The 22433-nt window shown below is 39.3% G+C and overlaps 1 protein-coding gene across 1 annotated transcript in view; it reads right to left on the bottom strand.

The window, feature by feature from the left end:
- The window catches only part of LOC124607720 (glutaminase kidney isoform, mitochondrial-like), a 177042-nt gene that overhangs the window by 68990 nt on the left and 85619 nt on the right, over positions 1 to 22433 (bottom strand). Inside the window, exon 7 of the mRNA XM_047139931.1 lies at positions 17862 to 18038. Coding sequence (XP_046995887.1) covers positions 17862 to 18038 — 177 coding nt within the window. The remainder of the gene's footprint in view (positions 1 to 17861; positions 18039 to 22433) is intronic.

Here is a 22433-nt window from a genome sequence, read left to right as displayed (position 1 = left end):
CTTTATTGCCTATTAGCTAATAACTTGCTGTTTTTTGTGGCATAAAATTAAATATAGGATACATAAAACCAATAAAAACAAGAGACAAGAAAGAAAGTACACATTCCTTCAATCCTTAGCTCCTAGCCTTTTTTTCTCTCTAATCTTACTACAACTTTACATGGCATGCTTTCCTTTCTGCGAAAGAATCTATTACCTCATCAAAGTTCATCAAACGTTTTGCTACATGAAAGATCGAAATGTCGTTATCTAATCCTGGAAAAGCTGTTAATACAAATAATACCCAAGACTGAGGTGGTTTCTCAATCTGATTATGTATATTTTACCACTGTCTGCTAGATAAAACAAAATAGGCCTTTCTAATATTGTAGCAATTTTGTAACACACACCAAATAAACGAGACTGTTTTGGCACAAATGGTCATTTTTATAACATGACAGAATATAATTCACGAAATATCGATATCAAATACCCATATGGCCTACTACAAGCAAAAAGCTTTATGTTAGGAAATAGTTTCCTATTTCATTCATACACAACAGTTTCTCAAGCATGAGATCGAAAAGTAGTATTACGAAATTCTTATATAAATTTGGAATCTTACTCTTCCATAATTTGTGTGATGTCCCTGTTTCTTCTCCTTCCTCGTTCTAACAAACAATCTAGTCATCACCAATTCTGTAGCTATTCCTTCCATTGTCAAAATTTGTTCACTAACCCTGCCAGAATCACAGGTTTAGTTATCTCGCGATTATTCTCTGGTTAGGCGTTGTTACATGTTCGTACAACACGTTTTCCCTGTTACTTCCAGAATAGAACTTAAGCAACTGCTAGCTGTGGACTGTACAACTGGTCCTTACTAGTGTAGCGATCTGGTCTAAAATTTTCTGCCAAAATTTCATTTTCTACCAAGAAGATAATACGTAATCTTTCTCACCTGTTATTCCTGTTAGTCATTTATTACCATTCTGGTAGTCTGAATCTATGGATTTTGCTAGTAATTATAACAATGCAGATTATTTGCTAACCCAATCAACCGCATAATCAGACAGCGATTGGCATTCATCGGTTCGGCTTTACTCCGCTCAGCTGATATAGCCCCGTCCCCTTTTTTCTGCAGAAAGTTTATTTCTAGATGCAACGAGGATTAACCTGACAGAGACATCATGTACACTATGCATGCATCCAAAAATCAACTTATGATTCATTCAGAAATCAACTTAAAATATGTTTAAAAACGTTCAAAAATCAACAGGGATGCGTTTCAAAATCATATGAACAATTGATAGACCAACGTGCGCTGGATGCTAGGTGCTTTGTAAAACAAGTTTTTTTCCCTCAAGAATATGATTTTGGCATGCCCTTTTCCCAGTAGCATCTAGCTGCTTGCACAGCCAACAGCCACATTCCTGTAGCCAGAAGCGGGAGAATCTACTACTCAAATGCGTCTGAACTGCACATGCGCATGAGCCCACTCATAACTGCTAAAATGAATCTAATGTAAACAATTGTGACTTCACGCTCATTAGAGGCAATTTGTTTTTATTAAGCATTGCATAGTCTTCCTAAAGCCTTTGACACATTTTGCTGTTGGCAGATGCTTGCATGAGCACTGTGTGTCGTTGTTGTATATGGCGCATTTCCTTTGCAATTTAAGTTATTTTCATTTATTTCTTTCATTTATGTTTTATTGTTGAAGTATTATTCTGCAGTAGCAGGATACAGTAATAACCTTTGTTAGACTATTGGTTCTTACCATCAAAATTACAAAAAATTAACAGAAAAGTAAAACAATGAAAAATTCCTGGAATTCTAAAAAATTCCCGGGTTTTTCCCAGTTTTCTCCCAGATGAAAAAATTCCTGGGTTTTTCCTGGATCTCCCAGTTGTCCTGGGTTGTATACACCCCGTTAATGTAATTTTGTTATGTGTCCACTTTACTGTTTCTTATTTTCATAGTGTTATTGATAATGAGTAGTTGGTTGAAACTGTTGTAGCCATCAGACAATTTATGTGAAGACGTAAACTTTAATTAATAATATGGCAAATATGAATACATTATGTCTAGTTTCAATATTAAAGCTTTTTAAACTTGGCCAAAATTGCCTTACAGTTCACAACAAATTTCAACCCTCCACTGAAAGCCACCTAAAACCTTGAATTATTCTTTCGTTTCAGTTCAGATTTTGTAATTCTGTAGGGTACAAGTGTGTAAAATTTCATTGAAACTGAAGATGGTCAGCAGGGGGATGAATACTAATAGAGGAAAACAACTACAAAGTGATATTACCTTAAAAATAAATGGAAAATTAGTCTCCAGTGGGAAAGAAACAGAAGAGGAATTCAATAACTACTTTACAGAAACAGTAGAAAACCTGGCTAACCATCTTAAAAATAGCTGTCCCTTACAACTAGAACCAAACTTATGCTCCAAAACTCTATTTTTAAGGCCTACATCTGAAATTGAAATAGAAAAGACACTTCATAGCAAAATTTAAAAAAAATCATCTGCTGGACAAGATCAAATTCCATACTTCCTCCTTCATAATTGCAGTAACTTTATCAGTAAACCCCTAGCCCACATAATAAAATTCTCATTCCTGAATGGTGCACTTCCTGGTATGCTCAAAATTGCAAAAATTATGCCTGTCCACAAAAAAGGAAGCAAAGAGGATCCCAGTAATTATCGACCCATTGCACTGCTTTCAACTTTTAGTAAAGTATTTGAATATATAATGGCCACCAGAATCATGTTCTTTCTAGACAAAGAAAATATCCTGTCACCTGCTCAGTTCAGCTTCCAAAGTAAGAAAGTTACAACTCATGCAATACAAGAATTTCTAGATCATGCACTGGAGCTTGTGGACAAAAAACTCCCAGCCATAGGTATCTTCCTAGATCTAACAAAGGCCTTCGACATGGTTAATCATAGTATACTTTTGCAAAAGATGCATTCCTATGGAATAAGAGGAAATGCCTATGACTGGTTTAAAAGCTATCTGGAAGATCGACAGCAGTATATCGAATTACATTCCCCCATACATACCATAAAGCAAGGCATTCCCCATGGCTCCATCCTGGGCCCCTTACTGTTCTTACTTTACATAAATGACCTTCCTCACAGCCTACCCGACACAAAAACCCTTTTGTTTGCTGATGACACCTCCGTACTCATATCTGCGCCCGAACAAATTCTCCAATCTAATATAGATAGGACCACAGATCAAATAAGTCGATGGCTTCAGAGTAACAGGCTGCTTCTTAATGCAAAAAAGACAATCAGAATAACCTTCCACACTGCCCAAAACAGAAACCCATTACTACCAACTATATCACTGGAAAAAAATAATGTTAAACGTGAAAATGAAATAAATTTTTTGGGGGCCACTATTACTGATACGCTCACATGGAAAAGGCACATCGACGTTACCAGCACAAAACTTAGTAAAGTATGCTTCATAATTAGATCAATAAGGAACGTCACTAACACAAGTACCCTAACCACAATGTACTATGCACTCTTTCGCTCTGTACTTAACTACGGAATCATCTTCTGGGGCCAAAATTCTGAATCAATTAAGATATTCAAACTGCAAAAGAAGATAGTCAGAACAATTATGTTCAAAAAACAAAGAGACACTTGTAAACCATTATTTAAGAAACTAAATATTTTGCCCCTCCCATGCCAATACATAATAGAATTATTATTCTTTATCAAAAAAAGTATCAACAAAATTAGCAATAATATGGATTACCACGATTGTGACACAAGATCAAAAACCTCTTACGCATATTTCCCCACTCAACAAAACTGTACAGTGATGGTGTCAAGTGCATGGGAACAAAATTATATAACCATCTTTCAACTTTTATACAAGAAATCCAAGAAATAAATAAATTCAAACAAACGGTGAAATCTCTTTTAATAAAAGACTGCTTTTATACCATCCAGGAATATTTGGAATCAAAATTGTCTTGGTGCATGATAATGTATCAAAGCTGAATGTATTTTGTCACATCATGTAACAATTCTCTGTAAAGCTGTAACTTTAAGTAACATAATTTGTAGGTAATGTAAAATAATCATTCTTCTGTGTTCTTGTTCACTGTTTTAGACTTCTGTAAACTGTATATTTGTATTGACTTATCCCATAACAGTTGTACAAGCCATTGTACTGATTTGATCTATGGGACAAATAAATAATAAATAAATAAAAATTCCTAAAACTGGCCTGCTTATGTGGTATGACCTATAGGAAGGCATCTTAGTATCACTTATCAGCTTTCTGATGTTGGTTGGAACAGGATTATGTGGTGGAAAAACTAAAACCATAGCTTTTGCCTATATCTAAGGACCATCTTTGCTTCCACAGGATAGAGTAGCATGGAGAGCTGAACCAAACCAGCCTCTGGACTGAAGACCACATGAACAACAACAACAACAACAACAACAACAAGGACCATCCTACTTAAGTAAATTTACACAGCATGGTTCAGAAGAAAAAGTAAAAATTTTAGGAGCTATCAGTATAATCTAATTTGAATAAAACTCTCTGTATAACACATGTCCACTTTCTATTGGTTACAGAGATAAATTATCATTTTGTGAAGTGGTGTTCACATACTATCCATTGTATCCTTTAGTTTTAAGTTCAAGTTGTGAAGTTGCACTGCAATTAAATAATTTAATTTTTCAGCTGTGATTCTGCTTGTTACTTGTTGGGCAATTCTACCATGCTCTTTTGTATGCTACACATATTTACAAATGATGAGTTTGCTGATATGTCCTTGTGCAAGGATTTTGTAATGGAAATGCTGCTGCTGTGTGAAGAGAATATAGCATACAATTTCCTACCCACAGAGTACCATATTCAGTATTGTTTACTCATGTTTTCCATAAACTGTGCAAGACTGGTGTACCAAGCAGTGGTCATATCTCATTTGAACATGCAAATGAACAAATTGTCTATGAAATAGAAGACATTATTCAGCTGGTAGACCAACAAGTACAAACAGAATTTATACATGAATTCATGAACAGGCATTCCATATATAGGAGCACGGTGCATATTACATATGCAGGTATCTTTCCTTATTTATACAGTAGATTAAACATCTTCAAGATGTAGATTGAGGTAGACAATTGAAATTTTGTCATTGTTGAACTGCAAATCATAATGTAATCCCACTATACTCTTTCCAAGACACTCATTCCTCTCATTGGTGGTCAGATAAATATTCACACACTTTTGTGGGGACACATTTTCAAGAACAGAACTCCATAAAAGTCTGGTGTGGTATGATAAACTGTAAGTTGACTGGGCCTGTAGTATTATATCATCACTTTACAGGGTCCTGTCATCTAGAAGTTCTTGTGCATGAGCTTTCAGTATTATTTGAAGAGGTTCCTTTGCCAATGTGGATAGGTATGTTCTCTCATGACAGAGACTCATGCATATTCAAGTCACCAGGTGACACATCACCTAAACTTAACATTCCCCAGAAGATATATTGGTAGAAATAGTCATATTTCTAGGACACCATGGCCCCCAACTTTACACCTCCAGATTTTTGCCTGTGGGGTTGGTTGAAAGTAAAAAAAAAATAACTCAAGATACAAACTCTTGTTTCCTTTGAATTAATAGTTATATTATATGCCTGACATTGTCTATTGCTGTAATGGCCAAATGACAATAATATTATTATTATTATCATTATTATTATTATTATCATAAAATAATGCCAAAATGACCTCAGAAGAGCTGCAAGTGGTGTTATCAGGAGAATTCAAAATTGTACTGAAGCATGAGTCGGAATTTCTATAAATCAGCTTTGAACTTAATCATTTGCCTCTGCCTAAGACCAGCTGTGAGAATTATTTATTTCAATTACACTGTAATAGCTGCATCTGTGTAAAAAATCGAACTCACAAGGACCTTCTTGAGTGCAAGGTCAAAAAAGGCCAATGTTGTCTACAACGTTCGATGCCACACATATTGTCTACTATAAACCACAATATTGCTGCTAATGAGAACAGTTGGTGACACTGGAGGTATACAATGGGGAGCACAGCTTGAGGCTATGGAGCATCACTGAATGGTTTAATCAATGAGTAACTCATAATGGTCTAAAACGCTAGATGTGTTGACACAAATCGGAGCAACAGCAATGATTAACAAAGCAAACATTGCATTACATCTGCTACAACAATTGCTGAAATTTACATTTCACCAGAAAGAAACACAAGGAATTTTGCATAGTGAGAAAGAAGTGGCAGATGAAAAATTAGTTTTTCTGCAAGGTGAGTTAGTGTAAGGTGTTATGTTGTGCTGAAAATGTACATGAGGAGTGCAATGACAATGATGTGCTTACCAAGTGAAGCTGACACAGAAACAGATGTTGAGCCATGTAGTTCATCATCCTTGTCAGGCAGGGAGCCACAAATGCCATCTCCAGTGGCACACCGTAAAAGACACCCATAGTCCAAGGAGCAAGTAGTAAACATACACAGAAGGCATCCCCAGCATAGTAAAGTAAGCAATTATGAATAGGTTTTGAATAAGTCCACAGCGGTATGACTGTGTAGTGCATAAGAAAAACTATGGACATTCATGGGACAGTAAGGTGCACTTGTTACAAAAACTGATGTTTGTGTGTTTCAAGGATACAATTAACAGGACGTGCATGATAGTGACCTACTACACTATGCACATCAAATATCACAAAACACAGATTACAATGATTTCAAGAGAAGCGGTGGATGGTTACAAAACTTCAAACAGTGCTACAGAATTGGAACATGTAAGATAATGAAATTCTAACAAGCACAGCAAAATGTGGAATCAGCTCAAAAATTTTAGTTTAGATAAATTAGCTTATCACATCATTCAGTAAGGAATTTGTTTTCAGCTCTAACCAACTGGGATATGAAGAAGAAATGCTTATGAAAGGAACCCTGGAAATTAGAGATACCAAGAGAGCTGTATCAAGATCAACTAACATCAAAGCCTTAACATATTTGTGTACAATTGTGCTGACTGTTAATCTGGATAGCAAATTGGCTAAAAAGTTAGTCATTATGGTTTGAGAAGTTGGAGGTACTCTGCTCCCTATGATTCTTTCTCGTGAATGTGATTTTGCAAGTGCAGTAGGGAATATTTACATCACAACAAGTAAGAGTCGGAAAATTGGGGTAACAGAACTAAAACTATGGTATGAGTACTGCTTTTGGCTGACAGTTGGTCAAAAAACTTTCTTTTACTTGATCCCTGGTCTGCAAATAAAAATCATACTCCTTTAGCGAAAACTATCCCTCCTGACAAGTGTGTGACATTGCAATTCATACCACCTGGAACCACTGAATAAATTCAGTTCCTGGATGTTTGTTTTTTCTGTGCCTGTAAAACATATTATCACACTGTCTGCAGCTATGCATTAAAGGAAGCCAGTTTCACAATAAGCTCCATGACAGACTGCTTCACATTCAGTCGCATGTCATCAAATTCCATCAGTTCTCATCAACCCATTACACCAACATGATTCTATACACATTCTTTAAGAGGCAATACCTCGCTGAACGTCATGCATGTTTTCTAAATTCCAAGGAGTTCACCTTCATTCTTGATAGTATGAACCTTTGCAACCACTGTGACAGGACATCCTCCATTTGGTGTTCGTGATGCAAGTTTTTTGTTTCTTTTGAACATTTCTTAAATGCTGAAATGCAATACATACATCCCATAGAAGGTTGATTTCTGCACCTCCTGGACACTCATTTTCTGTTGCCCTCCTTATGCACATGGTGAGTCACTAGCAGCGAATATTTTTCCTGTTATAATTGTTAACACAACACTTTCAAACAAGCCTTACTAAATATTGAACTTGCAACCTAGTACTCAAGGTGTTCCTTGTCAGATATCTGTTATATGGACTGTTTCATTTGAATAAGACTATACCTCTACCTCCTAAAATATTTACTACTTTGCCCTGTATATTGTTTGGGATATTGATTATCAGGTGAGAGATATTGCAATCCTATTCCTCAATAGATTGAGTGATGTACAACTTCCACCTGTTTTTAATGTTTTTGATTAGATCTGATTTTTATTTATTGTCCTTCCTGTTCTGATAGCATTTTTTCTTATTTCTTTAGAATATCTGAGGTTATTTTGTCTGTCTGTACATATACCATTGTACTAGAACATATTGCACTAAAATAAGCAGACATAAAAGTTGAACCTTATTAGAAAGTTAAATAGTTACCAATCCTATGTATATGTTGAATAAGTCAAAAGCACATAAAAGTTATCCAACTTGTAATATCAACAATATTAGGAAAAAGATAAATTGGTATTCACCATAAATATGACCCACTGAATTTCAGACAGGTGCAATGAAAAGACTGTTACAAATTAATAGCTATTGGCCAGAACCATCTTCAGCAAAGAAACTACACACACGCACATTCACACAAGTAAGCACACCTTGTACACATGAGACCACTTCCACCAGGAGCTCTGACTGAAATTACACTTCATCTATCTACAGTCAGAGCTGCTGGTGGAAGGAGTCATGTGTGCATGAGGTGTGCTTCCAAGTGTGAATGTGTATGTGTGTTTTCTTTAATGAAGAAGACTTGGGCCAAAAGCTATTAATGTATAAGAGCCTTTTCATTGCGCCTGTCTGCAACTCAATGGGTCATCTTTATGATGAGTAGCAATCTATCCTTTTACTAATATTATTGTGTATACAGGAAAAGTGTAATTAATATTAAACATTAGATTTTGCTTCCATGTACAGGCTGTTTCAAAGTCTTTGCAACAAAATGTCTATTGGTGATAGATCACATCATGGTGAATAACGTTTGTTAGAGGCAAAATGTTCAGTGACACTTCCCAGTGACATTAAGAGTCTTTAATAATTGACTATGCTGATGAGAGGTGTAAGGGCATAGACACTCTGCAGCACTCATATACAATGTGTGTTTACTGTAATCCAGTCGTGAGCTACATGTGAAAGGCAGTAAGATGAGCACCAAAAATATCTATCTGCATTTAGAGACAGTTGCAGCACATCTGGTGAAATCCAGTCATCCCAAGCTGTCAAATTCAATAAAACTATTCCTGGAATCATCAAGAAGTGTCATAAATTATTTTGACTTTAACAAAAGTTGTTCCCACGATGTGATCCATCATCCTTCAATGTTTGTTGCGAAGACTTTGAAACACCATGTATAATTAACTCCTTACTGCCAAATGTCATGAACCCACATTGTACCAACACTCTGCTAATAATTGGAAAGTTAGCTGTTTTTGAGCACTGGTTCTGGTAAGTGCTGATTCTGTTTGAAGCTATCAACACTTCTGGCAAGTGCTGCATCCTCCTGAGCACTTCAGGTACTTCTAAAAGTGCCACAATTTTTTACTTTTATCGTTCATCTACAAATTTATTCATATATTAAGGGTTAAATATCATTATTTCATAGAGTAATTCACTTTATTTCCCTCTAACCTACAAGCACTTTAATTTTATGTTAAAATCATTCAACTTTCACAAATACGAAACCAGATTCAGTGTAAATACATCAGATGTATATCTAACTTTGGGAATGCAGATGTTCATGATGTATACAGGTTGTTGAGAAATTCTTGTTACAAACTTATAGAGCCTGTAGACAGGGGTATTATGCAATATTTTGAATAGAAACCCATGTCGAGAAACATACCGTTTCCTTTCTATGATGGTTTCAATTCAGATATGTAACACATCCACGTCTGCTGAGGGACAGAGAAAAGTCTCAGAGTTGCTTGTCCTGGTATCCAGTAGGGTAGATATTCCCCACAGAGTGGAAAAAGGCCGTGCTCTGAATTTGTTAGAGGACCTTGAAATTTATAAAGCAAAAAAGAAAGAACCAACAAAACTATTTAACTGTTTTATGGTTTCTAATATTATCAAAAGTGTTTATTACTTAGGTCATTATCTAAAATATTAGCACTAGACCATATGTCAACTACTGTCTCTTAATTCTTCCTCTTTTGAACAATCTGACATTTGTCGTGTTCTTTTTCATTGCTTTTTATTACTGTAATGCCTTTTATACATTATAAGCTTATTACAGACTTCCAACTATTGTATCCCCCTTTATTTCACACTGTTCAATTAATTATTGAAAACTAATGCATGCCAACACTAGCAACATTGGGTGAACTTACAACACACACATCTTGTGGTTACTGTACAGCAGCTTGTTTTGAACAGTAGTGCTACTGACAACATGACTTGTGCATATGATATTATTTATACACTCATGCTCATAAATTAAGGATAATGCTGATACATGGTGAAACAATACTCTGGTGGGTGGTCTACGGGTTTAAATCACATCTAGGTATGACCATGCAGTGCATTTGAGCTGGAGTCATCGCACAGTGGCACTGGCAGAAGTCCACATATGCAGAGGTGTGTTGGTGCATGTCAGAGTATGGCATAGCGAGTAAGCGTGCAGACATTTTCAGATGTGCTAATGGTGACTGTGTGTTGAAAATGGCTCAAAGAACACATATTGATGACGTTATGATGAGTAGAATACTATGGTGACTGGAGGATGGTCAAACACAGCAGGTCGTAGTGTGGATCCTCCAGATTATGGCAACGATTCCAGCACACAGGAAATATGTCCAGGTGCTACAGCACGGGACGTCCACAGTGTACAACAACACTAGAAGACCGATATCTCACCATCAGTGCCCACAGAGGGCCATGGATAACTACAGGCAGCCTTGTTCAGGACCTTACCGCAGCCACTGGAATAGTTGTCTCCAGACACACATTCTACAGAGAACTGAACAGACATGGTTTATTTGCCCGGAGACCTGCAAGGTGCATTCCACTGACCCCTGGTCACAGGAGAGCCCCTAAAAGCTGGTGTCAAGAACACAGTACATGGTCATTGGAACAGCGGTCCCAGTTTATGTTCACGGATGAGTCCAGATATAGTCTGAACAGTGATTCTTGCTGGGTTTTCACCCGGCGTGAACCAGGAACCAGATACCAACCCCTTAATGTCCTTGAAAGGCACCTGTATGGAGATCATGGTTTGGTGGTGTGGGGTGGGATTATGATTGGTGCACGTACGTCCTTGCATGTCTTTGATAGAGGAACTGTAACAGGTCATGTGTATTGGAACATCATTTTGCTCCAGTATGTCTGCCTTTGCAGGGGTGCAGTGGGTCCCACCATCCTCCTGATGGATGGTAATTCACGGCCCCACTGAGCTCCAATCATGCAGGAGTACCTTGAAACAGAAGATATCAGGCAAATAGAGTGGCCTACCTGTTCTCCAGACCTAAGCTCCATCGAGCACATCTGAGATGCTCTCAGTTGATGTATCGCTGCACATCTTCAAGCCCCCAGGACACTTCAGGAGCTTCGACAGGCACTAGTACAAGAATGGGAGGCTATACCCCAGCAGCTGCTCAACCACCTGATCCAGGGTATGCCAACCCATTGTGCGGCCTGTGTATGTTTGCATGGTGATCATATCCCACATTTATGTTGGGGTACATGCACAAGAAACAGTGGCATTTTGTAACAGATGTGTTTCAGGATGGTTTTCTCAATCATCACTCTCGACAACCGAGTTCTCATTCTACTCACAGACACAGCAGCTCCACCACCCAATGGCCAGTTAAATGTCAGTGTTGTGCATAGCTTCACCCTCCCTCATGAGTGTGACCTGCCAACAATTGGCGCCTTCATCTCGACAGACGGCTCAATTAGCATCCGGGCTCGCCACACTTACACCCTGGGGCCGTTCAACCCACCTGCTCTTGGGCTGGCCGCTGCATCGCCCGTCCTTGCTGGCTCAACGTCTTTGAGGTGGACCTGCCTCCTGTCACTCTGCCTCCACATCCCACCCCAGTTGGGATGGAGGTCACGGTCACGGTCACGGTCATGCGTCTACCAGCTCGTATGACCACCAACAGCGTCAATGCCCACATGGTCTTCCCTGAAGACTTACATCATGTGGTGCTCTGTACTGCAGGGGGGGGGGGGGGGGGCTGTGTGGCATCGATAGGTCGTATTGACAATAGACAACATTAATCTTTGGGACTCAGATTGCTCATCCGAGGTGCCATGTTAATTCAGTCTGTTCTTATACCTTGATCTGTGTGCACGTGTATGATAATTGTCAAAATATATGTATGTGCAGATATTAGTGGGGACAATTTATTCCGTATAATGCTATTCATATGCTGTTCCCATAGGTTAAACAAATGTCACTATTTGTTTTCCCTTTTCTGCATATGTTCTTTTTCTTTTACTTTCATTTCACACTTCTTGCTTTCTCACTTTCCTACATGTTTTCTGACACTATCTGTAGAATTTAGTTGTGAATATTAATACCACATATTCAATGTAAAACTGAAATGTATAGAATGTAAGACCAGCCTTAAAATCACAAGGCAATGGAGTAAGATGTACAGCATGAATGAATAAATATGTTCAATATCATCTCTTGATCTTATGTCGTACAGACTTCGACAATATTCTAGGACCTAAGTTTCCTTTGATTTACGTCTATGATCACAAACTTTTTGTTAATAGATTAATTGTTTCGGTCTATAATGACCATCATCAGACCTGCAGCAAAAATGGGGGAAAAAACATAAATACACTCGCAGATTGGTTACAGCTTAAAAACAATAAATATACCATAATGAAAAGTACTGCTGACAAATATATGCATTTGTGTGCTTTAAGTATGAAAAGGCATACCTGTTTATAAAAACAAAGTCCAATGTACTGCAGCCATAGTGGCATCATCAAATGTTAAATGCAAAATCAGCACCAGCATCGTCAAATATATACACTCATGCTCATAAATTAAGGGTAATTGCAGAATGTGGTGCCACACAATGTGGCACTACACAAGACTGGCACTGACAGCATAGGCACATAGGGAACACACGACAAAGTGGCATGGCGGCGCAAGGAGAAACATTGTCGGACTCCATGGCGGGAGGGAGACTGGCGGGAGAGTTGTTAGGAGAATCAGACTGAGCCAGCAGAGGGACATTGAGGTCCATGAATGCTGGTTTGAGCCAGTGTAACGAAAAAGTTTGCGGACTGTCTTTGACGATGATGTCGAAAGTTGTATCGCCCCGCCGGAGGACTTTAAAGGGGCTGAGATAAGGTGGTTACAGAGGTTGTCGGACCAAATTGTCTCTCAGCATTACATGGGAGCAAGTGGTGAGAGCGGTTGGCATGTAAGTGTCTGGCAGGGAGTGGCTGATAGGTTGGTGCATGCGTGCATGTTTGAAATGGGTGCGCTTGTGACTTATGAAATCCAGGGACGGGGGGGAAGTCTTCAGGTACTTGAGACTGAATGAGTTCCCCTGGTAGGATGGGGTTGTCCCCAGAAACGAATTCTGAGATAGTTCCCTGTAAGTCATGCTTGAAAGTTGGACAGAGACCGAGCAGTACCCATGGAAACGCTTTGGACCAGAGGCAGTCGTGGCACCTGAGCGCCATTTTTAGAGTGTGGTGCCACCGTTCCACTAACCCATTGCTTTGTGGGTGGTAGGCTGTGGTGTGAATTTTCTTTATGCCACAGACGTTACATAAAATTGTGAATAGGGGAGACTCAAAATGGCGACTCTGGCTGGTGGTGATGGTGTTTGGACAACCGAACCTAGCAATGCATAGTGTGCACACAAGATTTGGGAGGCTGTATTCCGTATGTGGAGATGGCGTAACCCAAGAAAGTGACAGAAGGCTGATGCAACTGGAATTATTCTTTGTTGACCTCGACGCCATTGGAGTTCAAGGTCTGGAGGACCATGGATAAATGATTTTCATGTTCCTCAGCTGACCTGTTGAAAATGAGTATGTCGTCCAGATATGCGAAGCAAAACTCGAACTGTCGTAAGATGGAATCAATGAAACACTGCCACGTTTTAGGCCAAACGGCATGAAGTTGTATTGTGAACAAAGCGAGCGGCACGATAATAGCATTTTTAGGGATTTTTAGGAATCTGGTAGTAGGCACATTTACAGTCAATAACACTGAAGATTGTAGTGCCCGATAGCATATGAGTGAAATCATTTATGTTAGGCACAGGGTAACTGTCCACGAAAGTATAAACATTTAAACGTCTGTAGTCACTGCACATTCGGAAAGAACTGTCATGTTTGCAGACGAGGTGGATTGGTGAAGACCAGTTGCTGTCTGAAAGCTGTAGGGTACCTGCCTCTGAAATTTTGTTAATTTGCTGTTGGGCTGCGCACAACTTAATAGGGTTGAGGCGTCTAACCTTGTGCCTAATAGGAGGGCCGGCAGTGGTAACTATCTTGTGTGTCGTTCCGTCACTGATGGAAGAAACTGAGAACTACACACGAGACTGGTCAATGTCCTGACGCAAAGTTTTTGGATGGCTAGGGTACAACGAGGCATAGCCGTTAGTGTGAGTTGCAAAAGGCAGCACAAAAGTCACATGTCTAGTACGTGAGAGCGGAGTGCGCTTGTTTGGAGAGGGTGGCTGGGCGTGCAGTGCGGAGCAGGATGGAATGCACAGTGACTGTCTGCTGTCAACCTTGCACTTGGTAACCAGCATGGGTGAGAGCGGTGTTAGCATCAAGCGTGGAACAGCAATGGCTGCCAAGTCACATGGCATGAGAGAGAGGGAATGTTTATCAACACACGGGGTGGCTGCCCGCGCGGTGGGCGTGGTTGTATTGTGCGCACAACTGTTATTAGAAGCACTGTCTGACACAAATGGCAGTGAACATGGTGAGCGTGTTGGGGATGCAGAGTCTACAGGATGCGAATTGTCACATGCAAATTAATGTTTTTGGACTAACCTGATGAGTGTCTGAGCTGGTGTCTGCTGCAGAAACACAATTAAGTGCCGGGACTGTGGATTGCAGTTTCGGCAGTGAGGTACGAGCTGCAACGAGCTCGTTGTAAGTGCTATTCGTTGTTTCTGCTTGTCATTTTCCCAGTGGAGTTGTGCCCCTGAGTCGTATTCTGACAGTAGGTTAGTGACGCAGGTCACATTGTCGCCCACGAGGGGGGAGCACTAGTGTACCAACTCACATGTCATGAGAGAAACAGATCATGGAACATAAGTGCGGCAGCGCAGTATCTGAGTGTTAGTGGGATGGTGTAGCACTGAGCCTTGAACTACATTCAGAGAAAGTTTGTAATGGGACAAAAAATCCATACTGACAAAACAGAGAAGGAGATGGGTGCACCAAAACTTTGACAGAGCCCGAGGTTTGTAATGTTGATGTGTTGACAGCTCGTAGAAGTGACTTTGTCAGTGAAAAGACAGGGGGAGCCATTGATGTACGTATGATAGACATGTCAGCACCAATGTCGACTAGGAAAAAGAGCCATGATGAAATGTCAGTCACGTACAAATGACTGCTCGGCCAGGCGGACGAGTGGATGGAGTGCAATGTGTGAGGACGCCTGTGAGGTTCCCCACAGGACTCGGCATCTTTTAGGTCCTGCGATCAGCGTTTGGGTGCTGGCAAGATAATTGGCACTTCTTGGCATTATTGCCAAAAATCTTATGGTACCAGCAGTATGGATGAGCCATGTGCGGTGGTGGTGGTGGTGACTGCAGCAGCGGAGAAGGCTTGTCCTCATTGATTTGTTTCGGCATGTATACCGGTACGTATGGTGTGTGGGCAATACTGGAGTGCATGGACAGTGGAGAGAGCAAGCGGATACTGCCAGGCGATGTGGAAGGCTTGACGGCAGAGGGAGCCCTGTCTCTGCCACCAGCTGATTGGTAAGCAGGAGCAGTTGCGCCAACTAGCGGGGAGTTGTGAGCTGGTTGGTAGCAATGAATATAGTTGGTTTCCAATGCAGAGACGAGAGCTGATTGACTCAAAGGGGTGCGGTAGCAGGTGGATCGGTAGGTTGGTAGGCAATTTGGCTCACAACACCGCCCACAGAGTGACATCCAGCATGGTATGCTCACTCAGAAGTAACCAAAGGCGGCGCCAGAGTTGTGATGGAGTTCAGTCCCCCAGGTGTTCCTCATACAAGATCTTGATGATTAATTCTTGCGGTGACCAGGCGAGTCATTCCATTAATGTTTTTCTCGTTTACTCATACTTCGGTGGAGGAGGTAGCGAGAGGAGTAGATCGCAAATTAAGTCCGAGTGATCATGGAGGTGCCTGACGAGACACAGGAATTTAGAGTTGTCGTCAGACCCATGATGCAACTAGAAAGATGCTCGACAACTGCAAACAGCGATACAGGGTTGTCTTTGTATAAAGGTGGCAGCTTTGGCAGACGACCTGGGGGTGGGATGAAGGCGGCTTCAGTGTCCCTAGGAAAACCAGATGGTCCGTGGCAGGAGAGGCCGTATAGCAGGATGGCACAGTAGGCGTGGGTGTGTTACTGGCAAGAACGTCTGTAGCAACAGCAGGTTGCATTGTCCTTGAGGTGTTGCGAAAACACGATGTGGCTGGCACGGTTGGTACTGTGGGAATGAGCAGATGTGCAATATGTATAGGGGTCCAGTAAACTGGTATTGATTTGAATTTGCCCACATTGGAAATAATGCAGAAGGCTTGCGTGGCAAACACAGACAAAGCTCTCGGAGAGGTGAGCAGTTGAGCGGTCAGAACCGGGGCCCCTGTGAGTGTGTGTTGGGCAGGGGGGGGGGGGGGGGGGGGGAGGGAGGGGAGTGCAAGGAGGGGTGGGTTGGTAACTCATGTGACAAAAGTGTGAGTTCTCCATGCACATTGAAAACAACACACCCTGTGGGGTCGGACTATAAATTACCAGTGGAACTTGCAGAAGATCACTGTGGTGTGGTAAGATGCCCCTGGAAGGCGGAATGCCGAAAGATGTACTTGAACCCACGTGGTCGAAAAGTTGAGCAACAGGTCTGGGGGTGAGCAAGGAGAATTTTGTTCATGAAAATGTCCATCCTTAGTCTGCAAATGAGGCAAAACTGAAACAGGTTGTGATTGATAGTGGCCGGGTGCCTTTTGCAAAAGTGGCGGCGTTGCACACAGCACAACAGTAACTGTTGTTGGGGCCTGTTGAGAGTCAAAGTACATGTGTGAATGTAGATCGCTTTGAACATAATACGATTGATCAGTAGGTGCACAGTTCTGAATATTATCCACTTCACACTTCACATGTTGGCGAGCACAGTCTGGCAACACGAAACCCAAGACCATTGTTTGAGTTAACAGTGTAGCAGTCGACTGTTGTAGAACAACAAAGTTTGAGGTTAATGTGCTTGGAGATCACGAATCACTATGGAGTAATGGAGAGCCGGCTGTTGGCATAGGATTAAAGAGGCCCGGTGGTCTTAGTTGGGCTTCCAAATCTTCGAACAAAGCATTGGGTGAGGTGGCCATGACAGCGTGCGCATAACCTGATGATTTACAACACCCGGTGTGGAAGTCGCAGAAGACATAGAAACTTCAGGGTCACCAGTATGGGAACAGGATACGAATAGTGGTATACGGAATAAACTGTTCCCACCAATATCTGCACATACATATATTTCGACAATTGTCATACACGTGCACACAGTACAAGACATAAGAACAGATTGAATTAACATGACAGCTCGAATGAGCAACCTGAGTCCCAAAGATTAATGTTGTCTATAGTCGGCATGACCTATCAATGCCACAAACCCATGAGAAGTATAAGGAAGGCACTGAAAACACTGAACAGACAGCCCTTGGAGATCAATACAAAGTATCCCATGAAAACCTACTTATAAAATTACAAGAGCCAACTTCAGGTAATCAAACAAGAAAAATAGATGAGAGTAGAGATGTAGGCCAGGTCAGCATTTACATACTGTTGTTTGTCTTACCTCAAATGCAAATCGTCCAGAGTAATTGTACATACCACAGGTATGCATAATAGAGAGCACATCTCTTACTACATGAGAATCAAGTATTCTCTGATCTGTTATGGGACATATGCCTCCATTGGCCATTGTAGCAGCAATCACTGACAGACTTTCACAGTTCGCTTCTACACAACATGTCTGTAACAATGCAAAAATAGTTCAAGGTGCAAAGATAAACACTTTTGAGTTTTCCCGAAATTAGTTTTGACACAATGTTCTAATTCATTAAATTAGTAGATAGTACAAGAATCACTTTTAGTTAACCTATTTCCTCACATATACACACATACAGGGATAACAAACCATGCAAACAAACAATGGAAAGTCCAGGCTGGAATGTCAAAAACTATGAAAAGCTTAGACTGCTACTCACTATAAAGATGACATGTTGAGACACATACAAGACATCAAAAAACTGTTGCACACTAGGCTTTTGGCCAAAGCTTTCCTCAGAAAAGAAAGGATGAGAAAGGAGAGGAAAACACATAATCATTCACACAAGAAGAAGGCTTTGGCCAAAAACTGAGTGCGTAATAGTTTTCTCATTGAGCTTGTCTGTAACTCAACATTTCATCTTTACATGAGAAGCAATCTGTCCTTCTCATAATTCTTAATAAATCATACAGTCTTACTGACAATGCATTTTCAAATGTAGGGTCTACAGAAGTAGAAAAACCAAATACTGATTTAGGGTCATCACACCATAATGTGTCCTAGAATTCCCTCAGTGTCACTGAAAGCAACAAAAAGACACTTCATGGGCAAATAAACTTTTTCCACAAAAAAACTGCATATTCTTTTATACATCCAGAGCAATATGCCCTTGGTTGATATGCTGCCCTTAAGAAATAACAATGCTACATGTGACTCCTTTGCTTCAACCTACATGGAATATTTTGAGATGTACTTTCCAAAGAAGCTGTCAAGAATCATATCACATGGTAACACAAAGTCAATTTTCTGGATCACAATTGGCATTCCTTTAAAACTCTTAAAAACACTCATTTCTAAAATGAAAAATCCACAAAACCACAGTTTATAAAATATGTTATGAATTACAAGAGTGTGTGTATCTAAAAGTAATTGCTACAGCAATATGTTATGAATTACAAGAGTGTGTGCCTCTAAAAGTAATTGCTACAGCAATATGTTATGAATTACAAGAGTGTGTGTATCTAAAAGTAATTGCTACAGCAAACTTCTGACTAATGATAGCTTAATCAGGCAGTCTGATGACAGGTCAAAAGACATTTGGAGGATTGTGAAAACTGAAACATGAAAGAGCTGTAAAGCAAAATTGCAGAAAATGTTAATATTTAAAAAAAATAAATAAATAAATAAATAAAAGGGTTCACAAAAATATACAGGGTGTTTCAAAAATGACTTTACAACTTTAAAAATTCACATAAATTCATTAAAAGAAGATACAGAGCTGGGTTTAGTGTTACTTTGTAGTGAAACACATCAAGTTTTTTTTACCTTAAACTAAAGATGCTGTATGTGGCTTCCATTGGTCACCCTGCACACATTCCATTGGAAGTGAGTTTCTTCCTAAACTCACTGCAGCACTGCAGGTGTAACTTGCTCAGTGACGGCATAAATTCTTGCTCTAAATTCAGGTAGAGAAGCCAGCACAGGAGGTACAAATGCAATATCTTTGATTAATAACCACAAAAAAATCCGAGTCGTGTTAGGTCTGTGGAACATGGGGGCCCTGCAATTGGTTCCTCATGGCCAATACATTTACCTGGAAAGCGGTCACTGAGAAAATCCCAGATGTCAGCCAGAAAGAGGCGTGGTGCATCATCTTACATGAAGTAAACATTTCATACTGGATCATCCTCATGGACCTGTGGTATCAAAAATTGTTGTAACATATCCAGGTACACTATACCGTTCATGGTTCTCTCATGTACACTTTGTTCTTGCTCAATGCACAAAAAATGTTCAGTTTAGGGCTATCACAAACATGTTGCACTGTTTGATATGGACTTTCACTGCTCCAAGATTTTGTCCAAGAAATGTTCATCCTCATGTAATCGATTTAATATATTTTCACAGAAGTTCTTACGAGCAATTTTATCAGTGTCTTTTAGTGCTTTTACAACTGTCAATCTGTATGGTTTCAAATGCAAATGGTTTCTCAACATATGCCAAACTGTCATATGTGGGATTTGTAGTTCACATGATCCTCATCAGGTCAATTTTGTAGGACTGTTGACAAAATGTTGTCTCACTCACTCAACAATATCATTAGATGTGCTTGGATGACCTGATGATTTCCCATGAATTACCAATCATCCTGTTTCTACAAAACACTTATGTCACTCATGAACTGTAGGTCTACTAGAAGAACATTTTGCATACTTGGTACAGAAATTATGCTGAACTACTGTCACTGACTCGATTCTTCAAACCAAAACGCACAGCTAGCACACTCGGGTCCAGTGAAGGCAGCCATCTTTAATGTAACTGCTACTAGCACTCCTTACAGTGCAATTTGGCACCAGCAAACTATGGGAGACAAAATTTGATATATTTCTCTACAAATTGACACTACAATCACCTCTGTAGTTACTATGAATTAATTTATATGACTTTTAAAAGTTGTAAAGTCCTTTTTGAAACATCCTGTATAAACAATTATTTTATAAATCCAACAACTTAATTAATCTTGAAATTCAGAAATCAAGAAAAATCAAAATGTTAAAAAGCTTCTTGTAACATGAGAATGAATCTAACAAATGAACATGAAGTGTTAAACATCATAAAAAGCTTGAAATCTAAAATGTTGGCTGGCATAGATGAACTGATGATGTCTATCATAATCAAGTTATTTCAACAGATTCTAAAGCTCCTAGTATACATGGCGGAGACCTCCCTGAAAGGTTGAAAAGCTCAAATATGATGCCATTACATTACTTAAAAATGGTGACAAATACAAAGAAGAAAACTACATACCAGCATCACTTCATCAAGTACTCTCCAAAATATTAGAAAAATCAATGAAGCACAGAACCAAAAAATTTCTAAATGACAGTAAGTTAATAAACAATAATCAGTATGGCTTTCAGGCAGGTACAACACAGTAATAGCAGTAATATGATACACTGAAGAAATAGTTGGAGATCTAGAAAAAGAAATGAAACAATAGCATAAGTATATGTCCAATGCTTGGTTCGATGCAAACAGGTTCACATTAAATGTAAAGAAAACAAATCACACACAATTTGGGGAAATAGGTCAAACTGGAAATCTAGTTCCATTGTTGGGTGGCAAAAGGATAGACAGAGTGACACCTACAAAACTGCTGGGGCTTCACATTGATGAAAACTTAACTTTTGATGGCCATGTAATAAAGCTTCCTCAGAAACTCAATTCAATCTCTTTTGCTTTAAGAATTATCACAAATGTTTGTAGCTCAGAATGTGCCAGAATGGTATACTCTGAATATTTTGAGGATCTTGCAAGATATAAAATACTATTTTTCATTATGGAATATCCAAAATAGCAAAGTACTCCATGCGCAGTGAACAAAAGACATAACACACAAAGGAATACTAGTCATAGCAGTGATAAATTTTACAACAGATTGCTGTTTACATTAGAAATTTGCAAAGTTTTCAAGTAAAATTACAACAGTTCGTGTTTCAGCATAGTGAGAAAGTATTCTCACCTGCTGTAAAATATTGTACTGTAAACTGTGTGATGTAGGAGTAACTGCAGAAAAGTCATTTAATGTTCAGCAGCATGTGGCAATAGAAAAACACAAATGTGAAGTACAATAGATTTAAAATGGAAAAACACTACAGCAAATGCTAGTAGGGCAATTCTGTCGGTTTTATGCACTTTGCAGAGCTTTCCTTTGTGCTGATACCCCTTACCTATACTGAACAACCCAAAATTTCATGAATTCTTAGTAGAATACACTTTCCACATTAAGAAACACTATGTCATCCAAAGCTATGAAAAAAGAGAGCAACAAATCAGAAAATGCATTGTAAATTAAAAAAAAAAATATGGATGAAACCAGAGGCTCAATGAGAAGATATATTGTGAGAACTTTAGAAGAAGATGGTCCATGCAAGAAGTTTGTAATAAACTGTGAACATTTAGAAAAAATGATTTATTGCCATTGTCAGTAAATTGTTTCTCACGTCTGTGGGTATCATATGATCTGAAGACATTAAACATGACATTGTTCTACTCTTCATAATGGATGCTGCTTGTTATATGGTAAGCTGCTGATTCACTATGAAATATAACAGGGCATAACAATTAAGTAACAAATATCATCCTAGTTTCTTGGCAATTGCTGATGCTGCAGTAGCTGTAAAAGAACTTTTCAAGTATGCTCTATTAAAATTTGTTGCATCTTGCTGTGTTATTGACACAGTAGCTAATTATTTGGTAGTGTCAAGAGAAATTTCAAGAAATTCATGTTGACACAATGTTCTCTTTCAGAATTACATATTTATTGTGAAACTTTAACAAAACTGGCTCACAAAATTCTGTTGGTAAACTGAATCGCTG

The sequence above is a fragment of the Schistocerca americana genome, chromosome 1, assembly GCF_021461395.2.
Source record: "Schistocerca americana isolate TAMUIC-IGC-003095 chromosome 1, iqSchAmer2.1, whole genome shotgun sequence".
Lineage (NCBI taxonomy): Eukaryota > Metazoa > Arthropoda > Insecta > Orthoptera > Acrididae > Schistocerca > Schistocerca americana.
Note: the sequence above shows the minus strand (reverse complement) of the source record. Positions and strands in the feature narration are given on the sequence as shown.